Below are 21,848 nucleotides of genomic sequence, written 5' to 3' on the forward strand. Positions count from 1 at the left end.
TTGAAACCATTTATTTCACTACCTAATTATTAATCTCATGATTTATATGGTATTTTTCCTCAGCTGGTTCTTACAGGTGTTCTTGTATCATAAGGTGCTTTGACATCAGATTTCCTGCTATGGATTAAATAGAATTATATAATCAAGGACTCAGTTTCTGGTAAAGCTTTCTTGGCTTTGCACAAACATGAAGAAAGAACACATTTATTTTTCTTTTGCAAGCAAAACGATGTCGTGGCAACATGTTTTGAGGGGTACGAACATGTCGTGAAGGGGAAGAGAGTGGTGCAAATTTTGGGACCAGCCAGATGATTGTAATGGTCTTTTCTGATCCTGCACCATCACATGTTCCTATGGTAATCTAGGTGGCTCCAAAAATTCACACCATCTAAAATGTAGAGAAACATTCACAGTAATTCAATGGAAAATAATCTTATTCTGGTTTTTTCCCATTCTAACCTGCATTCTGCACTCAAACTGAGGCAGGTATTTATAATTGCATTTTTATTAATGCATCACCTCTACCAATTAATCACAAATTACAAAACTAGTTCAAAATATGGCATCAGATTTACCTGTCTTTGTTTTTCTTCCGTGTCCGTATGACCTGTGCTTACGTTACTCTGCGTCTCAGAGGTCAACACAGATTGGACCTGATCTAGTGTTGGGGGCATACTAGGAAACTGCTGCACTTGTGAATTCATGGGCGATCCTGTGGAGCTGCTGAAATTCATGGCATCTGATGTAGGTCCTTGTTGGTCACTAATATCATGATTAAGTCTCCCCGGCACAAATGTGTCACTAGTTTGAGGTCTTGGGGTCCTTGGTGGTTGATCATATGGGTCGTGTACCATATGTCCAAATGTGTCTGCGGCTGGCCTCAGTGCTGGCGCAGGGGGTGAAAAAGGGTCATCAGACATTCCAGCTTGTCTGGAATTCTGAGGAGTTCGACAACGAAGATCAGCTGGTCGCACAAATGTATCTTGCAAATTTGGAACTCTGTTGCGTTGTGGTTGCAAGAATAGATCCTGATTTGCCAACAAACTTGGTCTTGTCAATGTTTGCCGGTTGAATGACTCTGAAATAACTGGCCTCGGAGACTGTGGAGGTTGTGAAAAGGGATCAGAAACAACTGGCCTTGGGGTTACAGGAGGTTGTGCATATGGATCTGAATATCTCTGATTAATTGGTGATTGTACAAAATGATCTCCAACTAAAGGCCTTGGAGTACCAGGTGGCTGGGAATATGGATCTACTTGCTGCGGAGAGGGTCTTGGAGTAAGTGGCTGTTGTGCATATGGATCAACTGGAGCTGGCCTTGGAGTTAAAGGTGGCTGTGTGTAAGGATCAGTTGTAGGTCGAGGGGTTCCAGGAGGCTGTGAATAAGGGTCACTTGTAGGCCGAGGGGTTCCAGGAGGCTGTGAATAAGGGTCACTTGTAGGCCGAGGGGTTCCAGGAGGCTGTGAATAGGGGTCACTTGTAGGCCGAGGGGTTCCAGGAGGCTGTGAATAAGGGTCAGTTGTAGGCCGAGGGGTTCCAGGAGGCTGTGAATAAGGGTCAGTTGTAGGCCGAGGGGTTCCAGGAGGCTGTGAATAAGGGTCACTTGTAGGCCGAGGGGTTCCAGGAGGCTGTGAATAAGGGTCAGTTGTAGGCCGAGGGGTTCCAGGAGGCTGTGAATATGGGTCACTTGTAGGCCGAGGGGTTCCAGGAGGCTGTGAATAAGGATCACTCGTAGGCCGAGGGGTTCCAGGAGGCTGTGAATAAGGATCCTGAGGAGAGCATCTTGACATTGATCCTGGTTGAACAAACATGTCACCCTGGGTCTGCCGGGGAATTCTCTGACTGTGTGAAAATGGCTCAGTCACAGGACGAGGCGTATGTGGTTGCTGTGTGTAAGGATCAATTGCCTGGGACTGGGACTGCACTGGGCTCTGTGGAAAGTTATCCATAGGTCTTGGGGTCAATACAGTTCTTTCATATGCATCGACAGGATTACGTCTTGGGGTTAGAGGCATGGATGCATAAGGATCTTGAGGCGACTGAAGTGGTGGCATTGGTGTCTTAAACAAGTGTCCGCTTCCACCTTCAATACCTGCTGGACTTGGTGCCCGTTGAGATCTTAAATATACATCATGAGGCACCATTCGATTATGCGGCATCTGAAGTCTAGGAAACATATCAGGCCTAAGTGCAGGTTTAGCAAAGGGATCATTTGCAATTCCTTGCATATTCCCTGATGGATCAGGATTCATAGGTGGCCTTGGCAATCCTAGTGATTTTGAAAAATGATCTGTTGATATTGTCATGGTGGGTCTAGGAGTATCGGGTGCTTTTGCATAAGGATCATTGCTGACTGGTGACAGTGACCCAAAAGACTCATTAGCTAATGAAGGCCTATTTCTCTCTATTGGTTCAGTAGCTGGGGATGGCCTGGTTACACCTTGAGGAACAGCACAAGAATCTAAAGAGGACACTGAATTTCTTCTAACAACTGGTGGTGGTCTTGGTGTTCCTACCATTTTAGCATATGGGTCCCAAGGAGATGACGGTCTTGATGCATTAGCAGCTGGAGAATACATTTGTGGTGACTGTGACTGTGAAGTCTGGGGCGGTGTAAATGGATCCTGCAACGGTATCCTGGTTGGGGTCGGTGGAGGAGCCTGAGGTCTTAGAAAGACATCATCTGTTGATGTTGATGCAGAAGTGCCAGCAACCTGAGGCCTTGTAAACCCTTCTTTAGGCAATTGCTGCAGAGGAGACAAGTGCCCATTGTCCTGTTCACCTGCTTTAGGGCTGTTGGAATCCTCCCCTGCAGACGATTGATGGGACCCAAACTGTTGTTGCTGTTGCTGCTGCTCATGTTTCACTTGTTCCAGTTTCTGTGTAGCTTCAATCTTGGCTTGCTGCTTACTCTTCTGGCGCATTTGCTGTTTTGATATGAGACGAAAGATAAAATGATCAGGTTTATGTAGCTTGAATAACAAATATTGCTAATATGGAAGCTGAAGCAAAAACCTTAAAATTGTATTTAAAAACTTTCCCATTGCTGAAACAATCAAAATATTGTTTTGTCTGGCACACTTAATGTGCAAGTGTCAAGAATTGAATGCTGAGAAATCCACCTACTGTAAACTCTGGTGCACAATTTGCAATTCATGCAGGTATAACCTGGCAACTTGGGATGCTACACATGTACTATTGTAATAAATAATTTCCCAGGTGCCTTTTTACACCAGTATGATCAATAGACCAGATAACAGTTTTGTCTTAAAAACAAAGTTACATTTTAGACCCAATATCCAGTCAATACTATTCTGATTACTCTAATTATATGCACATTGTTCCAATTATTGTTTGAAGTCTGTAGGAAATTTGTTGCCATTTTTCCAAAGATATCACTGACAAAATGGACAACGGAAATACTATTATATACTTCGACTTTCAGAAAGTTTTTGATCAGGTTTCACTTCAACAATGGATAAGGAGACATGGAATGGGGAGTAGGCATGGTGCTGAATATATACATATGGTTCAGAAAAGGGAAAGACAGAATAGCCATAATAAATGGGACTTTAAAAAAAGCTGCAAGCAGCCTACCAATTTTTTGCATAGCAAAGAGAAAATATTAAACAATTTATGCCATTGTGCTTCTGCTAAAAGGCACTGTAATCATATCACAAATTCCCTCCGTGGAAATGAGAGATTATGTTGATTTTTTGAAGTAGCCCTGAAAATGCAAAAATAGTGGTACAATGAAAAAATATTCTGTAGGTGAGTGTTGTAACAGATAGTGGCTCAGGCAGCCAGAATATGTTGGCAAGTCGGTGTTGGCTGGGGGAGGGGCATCTGTTTACCTAAGGCAAGGGAGGATATGGGTCGTCAAAGAGGAAGAACTTTGCCTGTGTGATGAGGAATGGAGTACCTGATCTTTCTGAGCAATTTTCTACAACAACAAAAACAAGAAAGCATAGTTGGCAACCTTATCTGACTTGCTAGAGGAGGTTTATCAGTTGTTCCACCACTGCCTTGGCTGAGGGCACCTAACTTGGAACCTCCTTGATGGGTAATGAAAAGTCAGACAAATAACACACTACCCTAGTGGTTGAACACCTTCCAACAAATCAGATCCAAAATTCTCAACAAAGTATGACCACCAAGGCCATTTTTGTAGGAAAATGTTCTATTGAGAATAATTTTTTTTTTTTTTTTTTTTAAAAAGCCTAAAAAGTAAAAAAAAAAATCAGGCAATTTTAATGGGGCTTTTGATATGGTTTTTAAAAACAATTCCAGCCTATCACATGAAAACCATGTGCATATAAAATAGCTTTCCACTACTGAGTTTTATTCATCTATAAATGACAGCTAACGTGGAATTGTTAGAGGCAAATTGTGTCTGACAAACTTAATTGAGTTCTTCGTGAACTAACGAAGAATTTGATGAAGATAGTGCAGCTGATGTTGTGTATATGGACTTTCAAAAAGGTACTCGATAAAAGTACCACATAATAGACTTGTTAAAATCACAAGTCCCTGAAATTAAAGGGCAGTGGCAGCATGGATACGAAACTGGTTAAGAGACAGGAAGCAGAGAGTAGTGGTGAACAGTTGGTTCTCAGACTAGAGGGTAGTATACAGTGGTGTCCCCTTGGGGTCCGTATTCGAACCACTGCTCGTTTTAATATTAGGACTTGGGTATACAGGGTACAATTTCAAAGTTCGCAGGCGACAAAACTTCGAAATGCAGTAAACGGTGAGGAGAATAATAGCAGATATCAGGAGGACATAGACAGACTGGTGCAATGGCACACACGTGGCAGCTGAAATTTAATGCAGAGAAGGGTGAAGTGAGGCGTTTTGGAAGGATGAATGAGGAGAGGTAATATAAACTAAATTGTACAATTTTAAAGGGGGTGCATTAAAGCGAGATCTGGAGGTTCACATACACAAATGTTTGAAGGTGAGCAAGAACATGGCAAATGGAATATAATATGGAGAAATGTGAAGTTATCCACTTTGGTAGGAAAAATAGAAAAGCAGAGTATTTTTTGTATGGTGAGAGATTGGGAAATGTTGGTGTTCAGAGGGACCTGGGTGTCCTTGTACACAAATCACTGAAAGTTAACAGGCAGGTCCAGAAAGCAAATGGTATGTTGGCCTTTATTACAAGAGGATTTGAGTATAAGAGTAAAGACGTCTTACTGCAATTATATAGGGCCCTTTGCGGCCACACCTGGAGTATTGTGTATAGTTTTGGTCTCCTTACCTAAGGAAGGATATACTTGCCATAGAGGGAGTGCAACAAAGGTTCACCAGACTGGTTCCTGGGATGGGGGATTGTCCTATGAGGAGAGATTGAGTAGACTAGGCCTATATTCTCTAGAGTTTAGAAGGAGGAGGGGTGATCTCATTGAAACATACAAAATTCTTACAGGGCTTGACAGGGTAGATGCAGGGAGGATGTTTCCCCTGGCTGGGAGTCTAGAACCAGGGATCACAGTCTCAGAATAAGGGGTCGGTCATTTAGGACTGAAATGAGGAGAAATTTCTTCACTCAAGAGGGTGGTGAATCTTTGGAATTCTCCACCCCAGCGGGCTGTGGAGGCTCAGTCGTTAAGTATATTTAAGATAGAGATAGAAATATTTTTGGATATTAAGGGAATCAAGCGATATGGGGATAGTGCAGGAAAGTGAGGTAGAAGATCAGCCATGATCTTATTGAATGGCGGAGCAGGCTAAAGAGGCCGAATGGCCTATTCCTGCTCCTATTTCTTATGTTCTTATGACAAGTTGCTAAGGCTGTTAAAAAAGCATACGGGATCCTGGGTTTTATAAACAAAATTAAGGAAGTTATGTTAAACCTTCATAATCATTGGTTAGGCCTTAGCTGGAGCATTGTGTCCAATTTTTGGCACCACACTTTAGGAAGGATATCAAGGCCTACGAGTGGGTACAGAGGAGATTTGCTAGAATGGAACCAGTGTTGAGGAACTTGAGTATTGTGGAGAGACAAGAGGAGCTGGGATTGTTCCCCTTGGAGCAGAGACGGTTAAAGGAAGATTTAATAGAGGTGCTGAAAATTATGAGGGGTTTTGATAGAGTACATAGGGAGAAACTGTTTCCAGTGGCAGGACAACTGTAAGCAGAGGAAACAGATTTAAGATAATTGGCAAAAGAACTAAGGGAGGGGATGAGGAGATTTTTTTTAACGCAGCATTATGATCTGGAATGCACTGCCTGAAAGGGTGGTGGAAGCAGATTCAATCATAACTTTCAAAAGGGAATTGGAGAAACACTTGATAAGAGTGGGCTAATTAGATAGCTCTTTCAAAGAGCCGGCAAATGCATGATGGGCTGATGGCCCCCTTCTGTTCTTTGTGATTCTATCTTTTTTTTGTGTCCATTGTGGCATGTTAGTTGATGGTCCAATGTGTTTCACTGACCGTGCATCAACAAACAAAAATGGGGATGTCGTAAGAGGACCATGAATGGTCTGACGTGTTTCAGCAGCAGGGCTGTGGACCAATGAAGTGAGGGGCGTGACATAAGGCCATTTGCCAAACTGGCAGGGGCAGTATATCCAAAAAATAAATCCACCATTACAGTGCCTATAGCAACAATTTACCAGGAGCTTGTGAATAAATTTGAGCCTGTAACATACTCAACCTTGGTGGTGGGAAAATTATTGGAAAAAATTCTGAGGGACAGGATAAATGTTCATTTAGAAGGACACAGATTAATCAGGGACAGTCAGCGTGGATTTGTTAAGGGAAGGTCGTGTCTGACTAACTTGATTGAATTTTTTGAGGAAGTAACAAGGAGGGTCGATGAGGGTAGTTCGTTTGATGTCGTCCATATGGATTTTAGCAAGGCTTTTGATAAGGTCCTGTATGGCAGACTGGTCACGAAAGTAAAAGCCCATGGGATCCAAGGCAAAGTGGCAAGTTGGATCTAAAATTGGCTCAGAGGCAGGAAGCAAAGTGTAACAGTCGAAGGGTGTTTTTGTGACTGGAAGGCGGTTTCCAGTGGGGTTCCGCAGGGCTCAGTATTGGGTCCTTTGCTTTTTGTGGTATATATCAATGATTTGGACTTGAATGTAGGAAGTATGATTAAGAAGTTTACTGATGATACAAAAATTGGCCGCGTGGTTGATAATGAAGAAGAAAGCTGTAGACTGCAGGAAGATATCATTGGACTGGTCAGGTGGGCAGAACAGTGGCAAATGTAATTCAATCTAGAGAAGTGTGAGGTAATGCATTTGGGGGAGAGTCAACAAGGCAAGGGAATACACAATAAATGGTAGGACACTGAGAAGTGCAGAGGATCAGAGGGGCCTTAAAGTGCATGTCCAACGATCCCTGAAGGTAGCAGGACAGGTAGATAAGGTGGTTAAGAAGGCATACGGGATACTTATATTCTATGCCTTGGCTAATAAAAACCAAGAGAAGGGAGGTTATGCTTGAACTGTATAAAGCACTGGTTAGGCCGCAGCTAGAATACTGCATGCAGTTTTGGTCATCACATCACAGGAAAGATATGATTGCACTAGAGAGGGTGCAGAGGATATTTACGAGGATGTTGCCTGGGCTGGGGAATTTTAGCTATGAGGATCGATTGGATAGGCTGGGGTTGTTTTCTTTGGAACAGAGGAGGCTGTGGGGAGACCTAATTGAGGTGTATAAAATTATGAGGGGCCTAGACAGAGTGGACAGGAAGGGCCTATTTCCCTTAGCAGAAGGGTCAATAACCATGGGGCATAGATTTAAAGTAATTGGTAAGAGGTTTAGAGAGGAATTGAGCAGAACTTTTTTCACCCAGGAGGGTGGTGGGGGTCTGGAACTCACTGCCTGAAAGGGTGGTAGAGGCAGAAACCCTCATCACATTTAAAAAGGACTTGGATATGCACTTGAAGTGCCGTAACCTACAAGGCTACGGACCAAGCGCTGGAAAGTGGGATTAGGCTGGATAGCTCGTTGTTGGCTGGCACTGACAAGATGGTCTGAATGGCCTCCTTCTATGCTGTAAATTTCTATGATTCTATGACCTCTCTGCAGCCTTTAAGATGGTTGACCACATCATTTTCCAATGCCTCTTCTCTGCTGTTCAGCTCAGTGTGATTGCCCTTGCTTATTTCCACCCTTATCTATCTAAGGGTAGCCCACAGCATTTCTAGGAATGGCTTCTCTTCCTGCCTCCCACCCCCCAGTCACCTCACAAATTCCCTTTCCATCATCTGTTTTGGCTCAAAATCCATTTTATTTGATTATGCCTCTCTGAAGCACTTGGGGCATTTTTCTATGCGAAAGGTGCTATATAAATACATACTACTGTTATTGTTATATACTCAAATGCTTATTATTTAGATAAGTGCTATCATTAAATATAATTATTCCTGCAACTTGATTTATCAGCAGGCTGACAAAGACACCTGGGACTTCATAAATTCATCAATACAGATGTATCCCATTCCACCCCCCCACCCCATTCCTCCCCACGGCCCAGACGCATCTTTAAGTTGCATGCAATGCCGCAGGAAATATAATAGTTTGTATTTCATACTTATGATGAATCGTTTTTGTATCATTCACCATCTTAACTTAAAAAAATTAATTTGAAATGTTTTGAGTCGCTTAACAATGTTATAATGTCAACAGAGAATAGCCCGATTTTGAAAATTAACATTCCTAGTTACAAAATATTCAGGAGAGTTAGAGTAGGAAGAAAAAGATAATATAGGAGACGAATCAGAAAAATCTGAATTTATTTGGTTAGCGTTGAGGAATAGGTAGGAAATTGTTAACCTGCTGTGAATTTATTATTGACTACTGCAAGTGGAAAGGAGATAGAGGAAGAGATATGTGGACAAAAAAACAGAAACAATAGGGCTATAAATAGTAGATCACTTTAATTATTCAAAGATAGACAGGGGTAAAAGTAATGTATGTGGCAAAAAAGGGGAGGGGGCTTTTACGTGTCCAGGATTCCTTTCATCTTTAGTCCAATAAGGAAAGTGGCAGTGCTAGATCTGGTTCCAGGAAAAGTAGTAGAGCAATTTGGTACAGGAAACTTTGTGCTATCTGGCACCGACGGGCCCGAGCTGTTGCCGTCCCATCAAAACTGCCGGACAAACCAGCGCTAATGTTGAAACATACGGAGATTTTGGGCTCTGTATCTGGCAACAAACCCTGTTGCTTGCAGCTTCTAAACAGTCGGCCGTACCTTGCAAGCGTCTCTGTAGCTTAGCAACTGCTTCAGCGAGACCTTGCAGAGCCTGACTGGTGGAAAAAAAAGCAACGAAAAGAAAAAAAAACTAACGAAACGGCTCCTGATTTTTGCTGGTGGCTCGAGCATTCTGGACAGTTAACCTCCGGATAAACCAAAGTTTCCTGTAATGTCAGGATATGGGGAACATTTAGTAAACAATGACCATGACATAATTAAGTTTAATATAAAAAAGGTAAAGGTACTCGAGTTGAAAAAAAGCAAATTTCAACGAGATAAAAAGGGAACAGATAAATTGATTTTCAAAAAGCATTGGATAAGATACTGCACGAGGCTTGTTGATGCAATGGAAGTGCACGTTATTAAAGGGAACATGGCAGCATCAACAGTAAATTAGCTAAAGGCCAGAAAACAGTAGTAGTTAATGGATTTTTATTATCTGTTTTTGGGATATAGCAAGGCTACTTTTATTGCCCATCTTTAGTTTCCCTGAGGGCATTCAGAGTCCATCACTGTGGGGTGGTAGTGGGGAAAATACTAGAGTCCATTATCAAAGATGTAATAGCAGAGCACTTGGAAAACAGTGACAGGATCAAACAAAGTCAAAATAACAACAGAAAATGCTGGAAAAACTCAGCAGGTCAGGCAACATCCGTGGACAGAAATTTGAGTTGACGTTTCGGGTCGAACCCTTCTTCAAGAAGGGTTCGACCCGAAACGTCAACTCAAATTTCTGTCCACGGATGTTGCCTGACCTGCTGAGTTTTTCCAGCATTTTCTGTTGTTATTTCGGATTTCCAACATCCGCAGTATTTTGCTATCAAACAACGTCAACATGGATTTACAAAAGGTAAATCATGCTTGACTAATCTACTGGAATTTTTTGATGATTTAACTGGTAGAATAGATAAGGGAGAACCAGTGGATGTGGTGTATTTGGACTTTCAGAAGGCTTTCGATAAGGTCCCGCATCAGAGACTAGCGTGCAAAGTTAAAGCACATGGGATTGGGGGTAAGGTACTGACTTGGATAGAAAACTGGTTGGCAGACAGGAAGCAAAGAGTTGGAATAAACGGGTATTTTTCCGAGTGGAAGGCAGTGACTAGTGGGGAACCGCAGGGATCGGTGCTAGGGCCCCAGTTATTCACAATATATATTAATGATGATCTAGAAGAGGGAACTAGATGTAATATCTCCAAGTTTGCAGGTGACACAAAGCTGGGTGGGCGTGTGTGCTGTGGAGGATGCAGAGAAACTCCAGTATGATTTGGACAGGTTGGGCGATTGGGCAGATGCAGTATAATGTGGATAAAGGCGAGGTTATCCACTTTGGTGGCAAAAACAGGAAGGCAGATTATTATCTGAATGGCAATAGATTGGGAGAAGGGGAAGTGCAACGAGACCTGGGTGTCCTTGTGCACCAGTCGCTGAAGGTAAGCATACAGGTGCAGCAGGCGGTTACGAAAGCAAATGGTATGCTGGCCTTCATAGCGAGAAGATTTGAGTACAGGAGCAAGGATGTCTTGCTGCAGTTGTACAGGGCCTTGGCGAGACCACACTTGAGTATTGTGTGCAGTTTTGGTCGCCTTATTTGATGAAGGATGTTCTTGCCATGGAGGGAGTGCGAAGATTCACCAGGCTGATACCTGGGATGGCAGGAATGATGTATGAAGAGATTAGGCTTATATTTGCTAGAGTTTAGAAGAATGAGAGGGGATCTCATTGAAACTTATAAAATTCTAACAGTACTAGACAGACTAGATGCAGGAAGGCTGTTCCCGATGGCAGGGGAGTCCAGAACCAGGAGTCACAGTCTAAGGATAAGGGGTAAGCCATTTAGGACTGAGATGAGGAGGAATTTCTTTACCCAGAGAGTGGTGAACCTGTGGAATTCTCTACCACAGAAGGCAGTTGAGGCCAATTCATTAAATATATTGAAGAAGGAGTTAGATATATTTCTTAAGGCTAAGGGGATCAAGGGATATGGGGAGAAAGCAGGGACAGGGTACTGAATTTGGATGATAAGCCATGATCGCATTAAATGACGGAGCAGGCTCGAGGGGCCGAATGGCCTACTCCTGCTCCTATCTTCTATGTTTCTATCACACAGACTGGGTAGGGGTTGCAAGTTCCTTTCCCTGAAGGGCATTAATGAACCAGTTAGGGTTTTACAACAAACCAGTAGCTTTAGCAGTCCTGGTGCTAGCCCACAAATGATCAGATGCGTGAAATTCAATTTCCTAACTTGCCGTGGTGGGATTTGAACTCCGGACCCCTCTGTTGCTAGTCCATGACCATGATCACTCGGCTACTGTGCGCATTTTCATAATGATGGGATATCAACACTGCTGTTCCAAATGTGTCAATTTTAGTACTACAACACACACGCATGGGATGTAAACTTGAGTATAGGGCCACACTATCAAAATTTGCGGATAACACCAAAATAGGGAGTGTAGTTAACTGCGGAGAGGACGACAAGGAACTTCAGGGGGGTATAGATAGGAGATTGGGCAGATGAAATTGGATGTAGAGAAATGTAAATATATTTTACGTATACACTAAAAAGCAAATCTTTGAACAGAGTAGAAGAGCAGAAAGACTTAAGGGACTAGTTCTCCTTCGCAAACCCCTTTTCTCCCATATACTGTAATCTAACTTATTTAGAGCTTATAGTCAAACATAGCATTTCTGATTCTTGGAGGCAGAATAAGTATTTTCTTTTAAAAAGTTGCTCATTTCATACCTCCTTCCTGACTGACATATTTCTTGTCATGCTGTCTTCCTTCTTCCCCTGTAAAAACATTGGATTTGCGTCTTTTTCTTTATCCAGGATCAAGAGGGAATGTCTAACAAGGTCAGAGAAAGTAGGGTTTTCTTTCTAAAAACACGGAATGTGCCTTTGGAAAATGTGGATCCATTTTTAAAGGTAGATTAAAAATTAAATGGGTTGTTAGTTTTCATCAATGAGCAACAGTCTGTGCCATGGAATTCTTTGGCTGGTATCAATGTTGCTCCGTGGCTAACCACCAGAAGATGTAAATTAACTTGGGCAAAATGGACAGCATCCCCTAAAACTGTCCTGTAACACTTGGTGTTTCATCTCATAGTCCAGATGAAACTTAATACAATGGTGGCAAGATCAAATTCAGGAATTTGAACCTTTAATCTTCTAGTTAACTACTGCCATTCCAGGCAGCCTAAATTTGGTTAATATGGGTTTTTAAACAAAAATAATGTTGTCCATGTGTTTTGAAATTCTGTGCATATTTTAGCCACAGATTATAGACAGTTAGCTAACAAAATTCAATAAATATGAGCCTCACAAATTATCAACAGTAACACGTATGAATCCGATTACCTGTCTAAGCTTCCATTCCTGTTCATGTTCCGATTCCTTTTGCTTCATTTGATCCTTAAATGGCAAGTCAATATCAGGGCGAGATACAGAATCAATGCATTCTTGCTGTTGTCTTCTCAAAGTCTCGCTGGTCATTTGTACCTTGTTTATACGCAGTGCTGCACGATTGTCTCTTGCTTTTTGCTGAAAAATTTATTAGAATTAACTTTCAATTTGCAGGTGAAAATTATTTAACTATTTTAACATTACAAACAGTGAATTTGATAGTTATCAACTTTAGGATATCATCCCAGGCCCAAAATAATTACCCACTAACAAAACCGTAAGAAAACAAAACTTAATATAATTTCTGAGAATGCAATTTTGTTAGCAGCTCGCTTGGTGAAAAACAGGCATTTTCCGTTACAAGAATTTCACACCTCAGGAGACCATAACCCGTTTTTTTTCTGACTATGCTGCCCCCCCCCCCCCCCCCCAAAATTAGGCAAAATGATTCCCTTACAATTGAGGGATTTATTTTTTTTAAATATAAGCAGAGCACTGACAGGGCATGGAATTTTGTACCAGAAACAATGGTGAAACCAGAATCCACATGTTTAAAAGGAAATTTTTGAAAAATAAAAAATTTAAACTGTATGGGGAAAGGGCAGAGGAATGGGACTGCTTCGCTAGCTCTTTCAGAGAGCGTGCACAGATGCAATGGTGCAAATGGGCACCCTTCTTTTCTGTGACGATTTAATTTAGGTTCCAATGCAGAGTTTGCAGCTACTACAAGTTATTATTAGTCCAGTTTGCCCTGGTGCCATGGAAGTATCACAGTGGCTAGCTACTGAGTGTGTGTGCTAAACACTATTTGGGTCAGCACTTTCTGTGGTCCACAATCTGATTGCTGGTCCCTTCCAAATAACAGTAATATTAGGCAGTGGGGAGACCAACACTCAGAAGCTAATGTCAGTTTTGTGTGTATTGCAGTTTGTTGTGTGTGGGGATACGGGCTTAAGCACGCACAAGTGTGATCTAAACTTGCCTATGGGGGTGGGGGAGGAAACTGACAAGATTAAATATGCATATATTAACAATTTTGAAGAAAATAGGGCCCAATAAACCAGTAACATTTCTTCAGGAGACACAATTTATGTAAAATTATGCAATATGGTGTCCTTAATTTCTGTGGAACATTATCTAAGATTAGCTTTATGAACCAGAGTTAATGGTATCTGATAAATGCATTACACAGTGGCTTTCTCCAGAACACAACACATGGCAGAGAACACCAATTTGCATGGATGAGAAGAGCACTGACATTTTCAGTACTTTAAAAAAAGACATTCCTCGCAAACATACTTAAGATTAGAGGATTGGTTATAGACATAATGAGGATTGTGCAACCCAACCATGACTCATCATGAACATCTCACTGAAGCAAAGTATTCTCAATTTAAATTGGTTGTCCCAATGTTGGGAAACTTAAAATGGTATTTACCTCTATCTGTGAAACTTCTTTGAATGCTTTTTCTTACATTATAGGTACAACATAAATATAAGTTGTAACAGTTGCAAACAATGGCCCGGATTTTCCAAGGCCTATGACTGCGCACGTTTAAGTGCCCAAGTTTCGGATTGCCACGTGTGATGCGCATGCATGAAAACCGGAACTTGCGATCTGTCAAGTTTCAGCTTGACAGATCGTACGAATGTGCAGGAAATGGGCATTTGCTGGCGGAGAGTTGGGCTATTTGCCCAACGAATACCCACGAAACTCTCACGCCTGGTAAAAGCAGGCATACGGCCCTCTTTTACCAGCGTAAGGGTCTAAATGAATATTAAAATAATTATTTAAACATTCAAAAACCGTTAAAACTAATTTAGGTTATTTTGGCCCCTTTAAAAATGTTTACTTTTTAAAAAATTAAATTTTTGTTTTAAATATTTAATTAAATTGTGTTTTAATAAATTTTTAACGTGATGATTTATTTTTTTTATTTAAGTGGGATGGAAGTGCATTTTAGGGTATTCCTATTATGCTTACGGGGATTCCGTATGTAAATGGAATCCCAATAAGCATAATAGGAATTCCCCTGTGTGATTGGTTGGGCCCGGCCCACATGGTCCCAGGGTTGCTTGCGAACATCATGCGCCCCTGGAATGCGTGGGCCCAGGACCGCAAGAGTCTGAAGGTACGGAGGCACCGGGTAGGTGCGTACTTTTCTTGCAGTTCGGAAGCATTTGCCCGTGGGAAGCCTCCGACCGCAACTTCCAGCCCAATATTTCAAATCTAGCCTTCAACCATCACCCTGATGTCTGAAATTCTCTCCCAAAATCTCTCTGCCCTGTTTAAACTCGGTCCACCTGTAAAAGCAGCCTCAAAACCTACCATTGCCAGTATCTGAAGCTTTTCGCTGTCTTGTAGTACAAGCACCTGAACATCTATATTATATAAAGTACTAAAATGCTTTGGCATAATGCAGTAAAAATCTTTAAAAGGACTCTGCTCATTCAACTTTAGGTTATTGGTCTCATTCTGAGACTTGAGAAACTTAAAAGTAGATGTCCCATCCATTATAATACACTGGTGGAAACTCTTATTATGAATTGAATAGCAGAGTTAAATAAATCAACGCATTTTCATTCCTTACATAACCACAATATTCAGTGTATAAAATCATGTACAGAAAATTATGCTTACCACATAAGGGGCTCTCTCTTGGGAGCTTGCCTTCCTCCACAGCTTAGCAATTTGTTTCACTCTGGTAGCCCAATCTGAATGACAAACAGATAATAGTGTCTGATTTGGGGATTTCAAAAACTTGGTATGCAAAGCGATTTCCTGAAATATGAGCTTGCATACAATACGTGATAAATAAAACCTATAGCAAGCTCCACTTGAGTGTACACCTTATTCAAGTCTCTGAAAACCCTGCAACGGCTTAAACTGGCTGCAGAATCTCATACTTGTATCCTGGTTACACTGGCAATCGTGATCCAACACCTGCCAAAGTCTGACCTCAGATCACCAGTGTAAGCTGAATTCTGCATTCTAAATTGCTTGGTCTAAATTAAACCCAGCTTTGGAGTTGGCTTGCACACCAGGACTAATTTGGAAGTAGTACAATGCAAACATAGTCAGTAGATTAGCTGCTGCATCTGCCAACCATATATTAGTAAAATGGAAAAAATGCAATCATGTGCATCTGACTTATGGAAAATTGAAAAGTATGCTTCTGGAGCTGCCTGAATCAGAGGCAGCAGTGTAAACACGGCTTCTCGTCTTCCGGCAACGTGGATTAACACACTAAGATTGGATAAAAGAGCGCAAACTTGGTCTGAACAAGGTAAGCCCAGACAACTGCACTCTTTTTATATAATAGGATATGTGAATACAGACCATGTAACAGATTTCCACAAATTTTTAATATTAAATTGTTGTAGCATTGAAAACAATTTTTGCAGAGATAAGTGTACAAATAAGAATAAATTTCAGTTCACACAGTGAAGTTTCTTTAAATACAGGTTAATGAGCAAATTACCACCTTTGCAGATTCCAATTAGTTAATTGTTTTACCCTCTCTTCTGAATGCAGTGACTCATGTTTGGTACAGTTCCATAAGTGCCCTTTGATATCATGCTGAAGTAGCCATCATTCATGTGTAAGCCTAGACAGTTGGCAAGCTACGTGCACATCACAGTCAAGCATGGTCCTGTTTTGACCAGAGATGTACACATTATTCCCATTAAGGAGAAACGCTCTGAAGGATCAGAGGGAGAGGCTCAATTGAGGTCCAAAGACCGACATCCCGTTCTGGATGAGCAGACATTTTCTCCAATTAAATATCGAGAAAACTGAAGATTTTCAAATCTCTCCATGGCCTCGTCCCTCCCCATCTCTGTAATCTCCTTAAGCCCCACAACCACCACCCCTCCCTTCTAATTCTGCCCTCTTGAGCGTCCCTGATTATAATCGCTCAACCATTGGTGGCCGTGCCTTGTTGCCTAGGCCCTAAGCTCTGGAATTCCCTACCTAAACCACACCGCCTCGCTACCTCTCTTTCTTCCTTTAAGATACTCCTTAAAAACTACCTCTTTGACCAGGCTTTTGGTCACCTGCCCTAATTTCTCTTTATGTGGCTCGGTGTCAAATTTTTTGTCTTTTAATACTCCTATGAAGCACCTTGGGACGTTTTACTATGTTAAAGGTGCTATAAAAACAAGTTGTTGTTGCGGAGTAATTTACAGAGGAATCAGAAGCAGAGGGAGAAGCTCACCAAAGGATCAATACAGAGGCAGAAATTCACTGAAGGATCACAGAGGGAGAAACTCACCGAAGGATCAGAGACAGAGGGAGAAACTCAAAATTTTTTCTGAAGCCTTGCTTTATAGAGTGCAAAGGATGTGTGCTTTTTGGGAGTATTGAACCATTGAAGTTTGGCACCTGAGGGGGTAACAATTAAATATTCATACCTTAAATTTTACAATTTCTGTTAGGAGTGTACAAATTTTTGATGCATCTGGTGCAATCAACTGGAGTAACAGTGAACTAAATACATGCAATTTGTTCTTAATGTTGGTTCCAGTGGCACTGTATATAGCTTCATTTTCAAGACAGGCCCTTATGTTTGTATTGTAAACATTATGGTCTCTAGATTTTTTATATGGCCTATTTTAGTTAAAAAATTTTTTTTTATATGTTGCATATATGGTAAATGTTTAAAATTGGTTTTAATGGTAGAATATATGTTGTGCAAACCGTGCTAGACATCGGAGTTCCTGGATGGCTGAAAATCCAGAGCAAACACATTTTGCAGTAAGAATCACTCAAGATCAAAGTAAACAAACAGCAGCAGATAGTCAATCACACACAGGAGGTGAAGGGGTCCCTGCCACACATTTTCCAGGAGATGAATAGGCAGATGGAGGATAGAGATTGGATGCAGGCAATCATCCATCAAGCTGGGAAGAAAGTGCAAGGGTTTGCTGAAGGGAAAGCCTTGGCAAAAACATTTACAATACTTGTTTCAAGGTGGTGACTTGTCGGATGGCAGCTATTGACAACACCATGTCCCCATGATTACCCAAGGGAGGAGAGATAAGTGCAGGAATTCTGTGGTAGTGGGAGCTTTAATAGTGAAAGTAGACAGTTGCTTCTGTTGCATCAACCTGAGCCCAGAATGGTGAGTTGCCTCCTTGGTGACACCAAGGTAAGAGACTTACCAGAACATGTTCAGAAGATCTTGGGGAGGGAGCAGGATTGGCCAGAGGGAATCAAAGAATTCAGCTCCTTCAAAAACATTTTTTTTTCCAGGAATGAGGTGATCAATTTAAGAATCAATGAAAAATGTTCAGTGTAGATTCACTAGTGTGTTACTGGGGGCATAAAGTTATAGTTAATAAGAGACTGAACTTTTTCCACAAGTTAAGAACGGTGAGTGGTGACCAGATCAAAGTCTTCAAGATTATGAAAAGTTATAATAAAGTAAATACTGATAGATTGTTTCAATTGGTTAGACAGACAGCAACAAGAGGATACAAATTAATCACAAAAGAATTAAAGAGGTTAGAAAAAAATGTTGGAACACTCCTCTGCCGAGAACAACTAACTCACTCAGCACAGCCCAAGGACTGAGCCTAGGACCATCCCGGACTGTGCGCGCAATATATCAGACAGCTAGTGATTTACCTAGTGATCCACTCGGAGTGCTATCTGCTCACTGTTCATCCAAATGGGTCAGTTTAATAACTCTCTATTGATTTTAGGCTAGAGTTGAATCAGTGTCAACGTCACATCTCAACTAGAGAAATACCTGGACCTAGTCTTTACTATCTGGAGATTCAGCAGAAACGGGGCACTTGTTAATCATCTGATTGTCAGATTTCAGTTTATGATACTGTAGAACTGTTGACGAAATCGGCATACATCGTTACATTGTGTTGTTAAACATGTATGATATCATTATTGAACTACATTGATGAATATCCCTTTCAGTATCTGCCTTAAATAAGTGAATTTTAACTCGTAGAAAAATCAGTTAGTTACTTGAGACATGCAGTACAATGCCCTCAATGCTACTTAAATTTACATGGCGATTGTCTATCATAAGATCTTTTCAGGCAGCAACACTAACATTTTGAAACATGTTTTCTGTGAATTTATCTAGTGCAAATTCTTGAACTTGGAGGCGAGTCGAAGATATGATTAAGAGACAGTGATGTGTTTAGGTAAAATATTTGAAAACAAATCAAGCCACCAATATTTAAATAATTTAATCCTATGTGCAATTAGGAGAGCTTTTTTTTTAATAAAAGAGCATGTACAGTACATCTTTCATTTTATTTACAAGAACGCACTGACATTTCCAGAAATATGATCTAACTGTACGTCGGCATTACCTGGAAAATCTTCTTTCAGGTTGGGGAAGTTCGTGTTTGTGTAGAGAACGGGGGCAACCGTTGCCATTTCTCCCAGAGCTTCTTCTTTTTCCCATTTCAGAGTACTCCGCTGTGTGTAGTTTAGTGTGTCTCCTTCCACCTCCACAGCAGGAGCAGAGGGAACCCATGGGCTGGGTGGGTCAGCAACAACTTGACTAAACGTGTGGTTCTTGTCTCTGTTAAATTGATCCAGTTCAAACATAAGTAGTTAAAAGTTCTGCCAGAATCATCCAATTAGTTGCGAATGCTAAATACATGTATTTAAATAATAGGAAAAAAATTCAGAATACATAATATCCAACATATTTGTCATCTCTATGGATCTAAAACCTTGCATTAAAAATCTCTTCTTTCAGCCTAACTTTCGTGCAACCGCAAACCCAGATTACATTTAACAGCCTCACCGTCCTCGGCCTCTTGCATTGTTCCACGGAAGCTCACCGTAAACTCGAGGAACAGCACCTCATCTTCCGATTAGGCACTTTATAGCCTTCCGGACTCAATATCGAGTTCAACAATTTCAGATCATAACCTCGGCCCCTATTACATTTTTACTTATATTTTTTATCCACACTTTTGTTTTGGCCTTTCCCCCCCTCCCCCTTTCTTTTTTTCCCCTCTCTCCCACATGGCAGCTGTCTCCCATCCTGCCAGCGCATTTCACACCTAATCTAGAGCCGTCCTTTGTCTCCACTAGTCCTATCACCATCTCGTCTCGTTTTGAATACCTCTTAATGTCGCTTCTTCTCTTTTGTTCTCTCCCAGCTTGGCCTCCTAATCTATTTCATTTCCTGTGCCTCTTTAGTCTTGACAAAGGGTTCACCCGAAACGTTGACTCTATTTTCTCTCCACAGATGTTGCCTGGCCTGCTGAGTTTTTCCAGCATTTTCTGTTGTTATTTCAGATTTCCAGCATCTGCAGTATTTTGCTATCTTACATTTAACAGCAGTCTGCAATTGGTGCGCACCAGTGATGAGGATCAATACTCCTGTGTAATTATTCCTCTCTCCTGTAGGGAAGATGCCTGGCCTCCGCTTGGCATGTCCGAGACTTCTCCATGCGAGATCGGGAACTCGGCATGTGCAGATCTCGGAGGTGTAAACCAGAGTCCAACCAATCCTAGTTACAGTGCGTTTGCACTGGATAGCTGAATTTTGAGAGGATACTTTGGCCTATTTAAATTGGAATGTTTGCAAGCCACCAGAATCCCCAACTTGAGAAACAGCTGTTATATATAGATAGTAATCCTAGGATTGGTTAGGTGGCAGAGATTCCCATCGGTGTAGTCTCATTAACATGTCCCACCTACAATCTTTTTGCAGTGGCAATCATAAACGCAGAGAGGAAAAAAATGCCCTTATGTGGAAAAACAGTAATTTTATAAGCTAAATGTCCACAACAAAGTTAGCAAAATAGCTACTATTAAAAAAATAGGGCAATCATCATTTCAATAATTTAAATGGAATTTATTTCACTCTTAAAAGTTTTAAAGCATTTCTATAGGTTAAATTTACTGTTTTTTTGACATGTGAAAATACATTTGCAATAATGGCATCAAGCATGTAATAATGCTGCATACACACCGGCTGCTATCAGAGAATGGTGACTGAGGGATAGAAGAGTAAGTGCTGGTGAGGCAACGTCCACCTCCAGGTGCTAAAGATGTTTGATGTTGTGGGTGTGGCCCAATCACGCCATTCATTGCTGGCACCCTGGTAAATCCACCATCTCCTTTATGAAAGGGGCAGGGGAAAGAAAAATGAACAACCATCGAACTATTATTATGCCATGTAATTAACGACTTGCATTTACATAGTGTAATAGCCTCAGAAAGTCCCAAAGCACTATAGAACCCTTATTTTTTGGGGGGGGAGGGGGGGGGGGTGCAGCAGTCATTGCTGTTATGTAGGCAAAAACAGCAGCCAATCTGGAAAAAAAGATTTGCATTTATATAGCACCTTTCAAGTTCTCAATGTCCCAAAGTGCTTTATGGTCAATGAATTACTTTTTGAAATGTACTCACTATTCTTTTTGCAGGCTAGTATGGCAGCCAATTTGTGCAAAGCAAGGTCCCGTAAGCATCAATGAGATGGATGACTAATTTATGTGTTTTAGTGGTGGCGATGGAAGCAGAAATGCACACAGAGAACTCTGCTCTTACAAAAGTGGCATGGGTAACTAGGCATATAGGGGCCTCAATTTACTGTCTCATCCAAAAGATGGAACTTTGGTACTGCATTTAAGTTTTAGCCTAGATTATGGCGCTAGTCCTGGAGCAAAACTTGAACCCACAACATGGTAATAAAGCAGAAAATGCTGGAAGTACTCAGCAGGTCAGGCAACATCTGTGGAGAGCGAAACAGAGTTAACGTTTCGGGTCGATGACCCTTCGTCAGAAGGGTCATCGACCTGAAACGTTAACTCTGTTTCTCTCTCCACAGATGCTGCCTGACCTGCTGAGTATTTCCAGCATTTTCTGTTTTTATTTCAGATTTCCAGCATCTGCAGTATTTTGCTTTTGTATGGTAATAAAGCATCTGGTTTATTTGTATTTGGGCTTTCCTGAAATGATACCGGAGTACTGCCAAACTCTGGTGAAGTGCTTGGAAAACACGTCCAACCTCAAAGGGCAAATTTCAAATGGTAACCCTTATAGTTGCAAGTTACGAGAAAATTTTTTTTAAAAATGCTTTTGTCCTTCAGTCTTGAACACTATTTGAATAGGTGAAGCCAATTTTCCTCTTTATTTTGCAAATCAGTTGGCCAGGACAACTCATTTTTGTTATAAAAGGATTGTAGCATGAGAACCAAGTAATGCAAACATTTTCATGGATTCTCAACCAGA

General features: G+C 41.3%; 1 protein-coding gene across 9 annotated transcripts in view; it reads right to left on the reverse strand.

Annotated features, from left to right (window-relative positions):
• LOC147116985 (histone-lysine N-methyltransferase 2C-like) overlaps positions 1–21,848 on the reverse strand; it is a 432,640-nt gene that overhangs the window by 72,566 nt on the left and 338,226 nt on the right. For 5 of the 9 annotated variants that reach the window (XM_085987500.1, XM_085987501.1, XM_085987503.1 and 2 more), the window contains exons 33-38: positions 20,587–20,734; positions 18,965–19,179; positions 15,267–15,340; positions 12,581–12,763; positions 11,966–12,013; positions 576–2,927 (exon numbers count right to left, since the gene is read on the reverse strand). In XM_085987500.1, coding sequence (XP_085843626.1) covers positions 576–2,927; positions 11,966–12,013; positions 12,581–12,763; positions 15,267–15,340; positions 18,965–19,179; positions 20,587–20,734 — 3,020 coding nt within the window. The remainder of the gene's footprint in view (positions 1–575; positions 2,928–11,965; positions 12,014–12,580; positions 12,764–15,266; positions 15,341–18,964; positions 19,180–20,586; positions 20,735–21,848) is intronic. The other 4 variants (XM_085987507.1, XM_085987506.1, XM_085987505.1 and 1 more) reach the window with 1 other exon arrangement.

The sequence above is a fragment of the Somniosus microcephalus genome, chromosome 5 (assembly GCF_052327205.1).
Source record: "Somniosus microcephalus isolate GS21.2 chromosome 5, FLI_Smic_1.0, whole genome shotgun sequence".
NCBI lineage: Eukaryota > Metazoa > Chordata > Chondrichthyes > Squaliformes > Somniosidae > Somniosus > Somniosus microcephalus.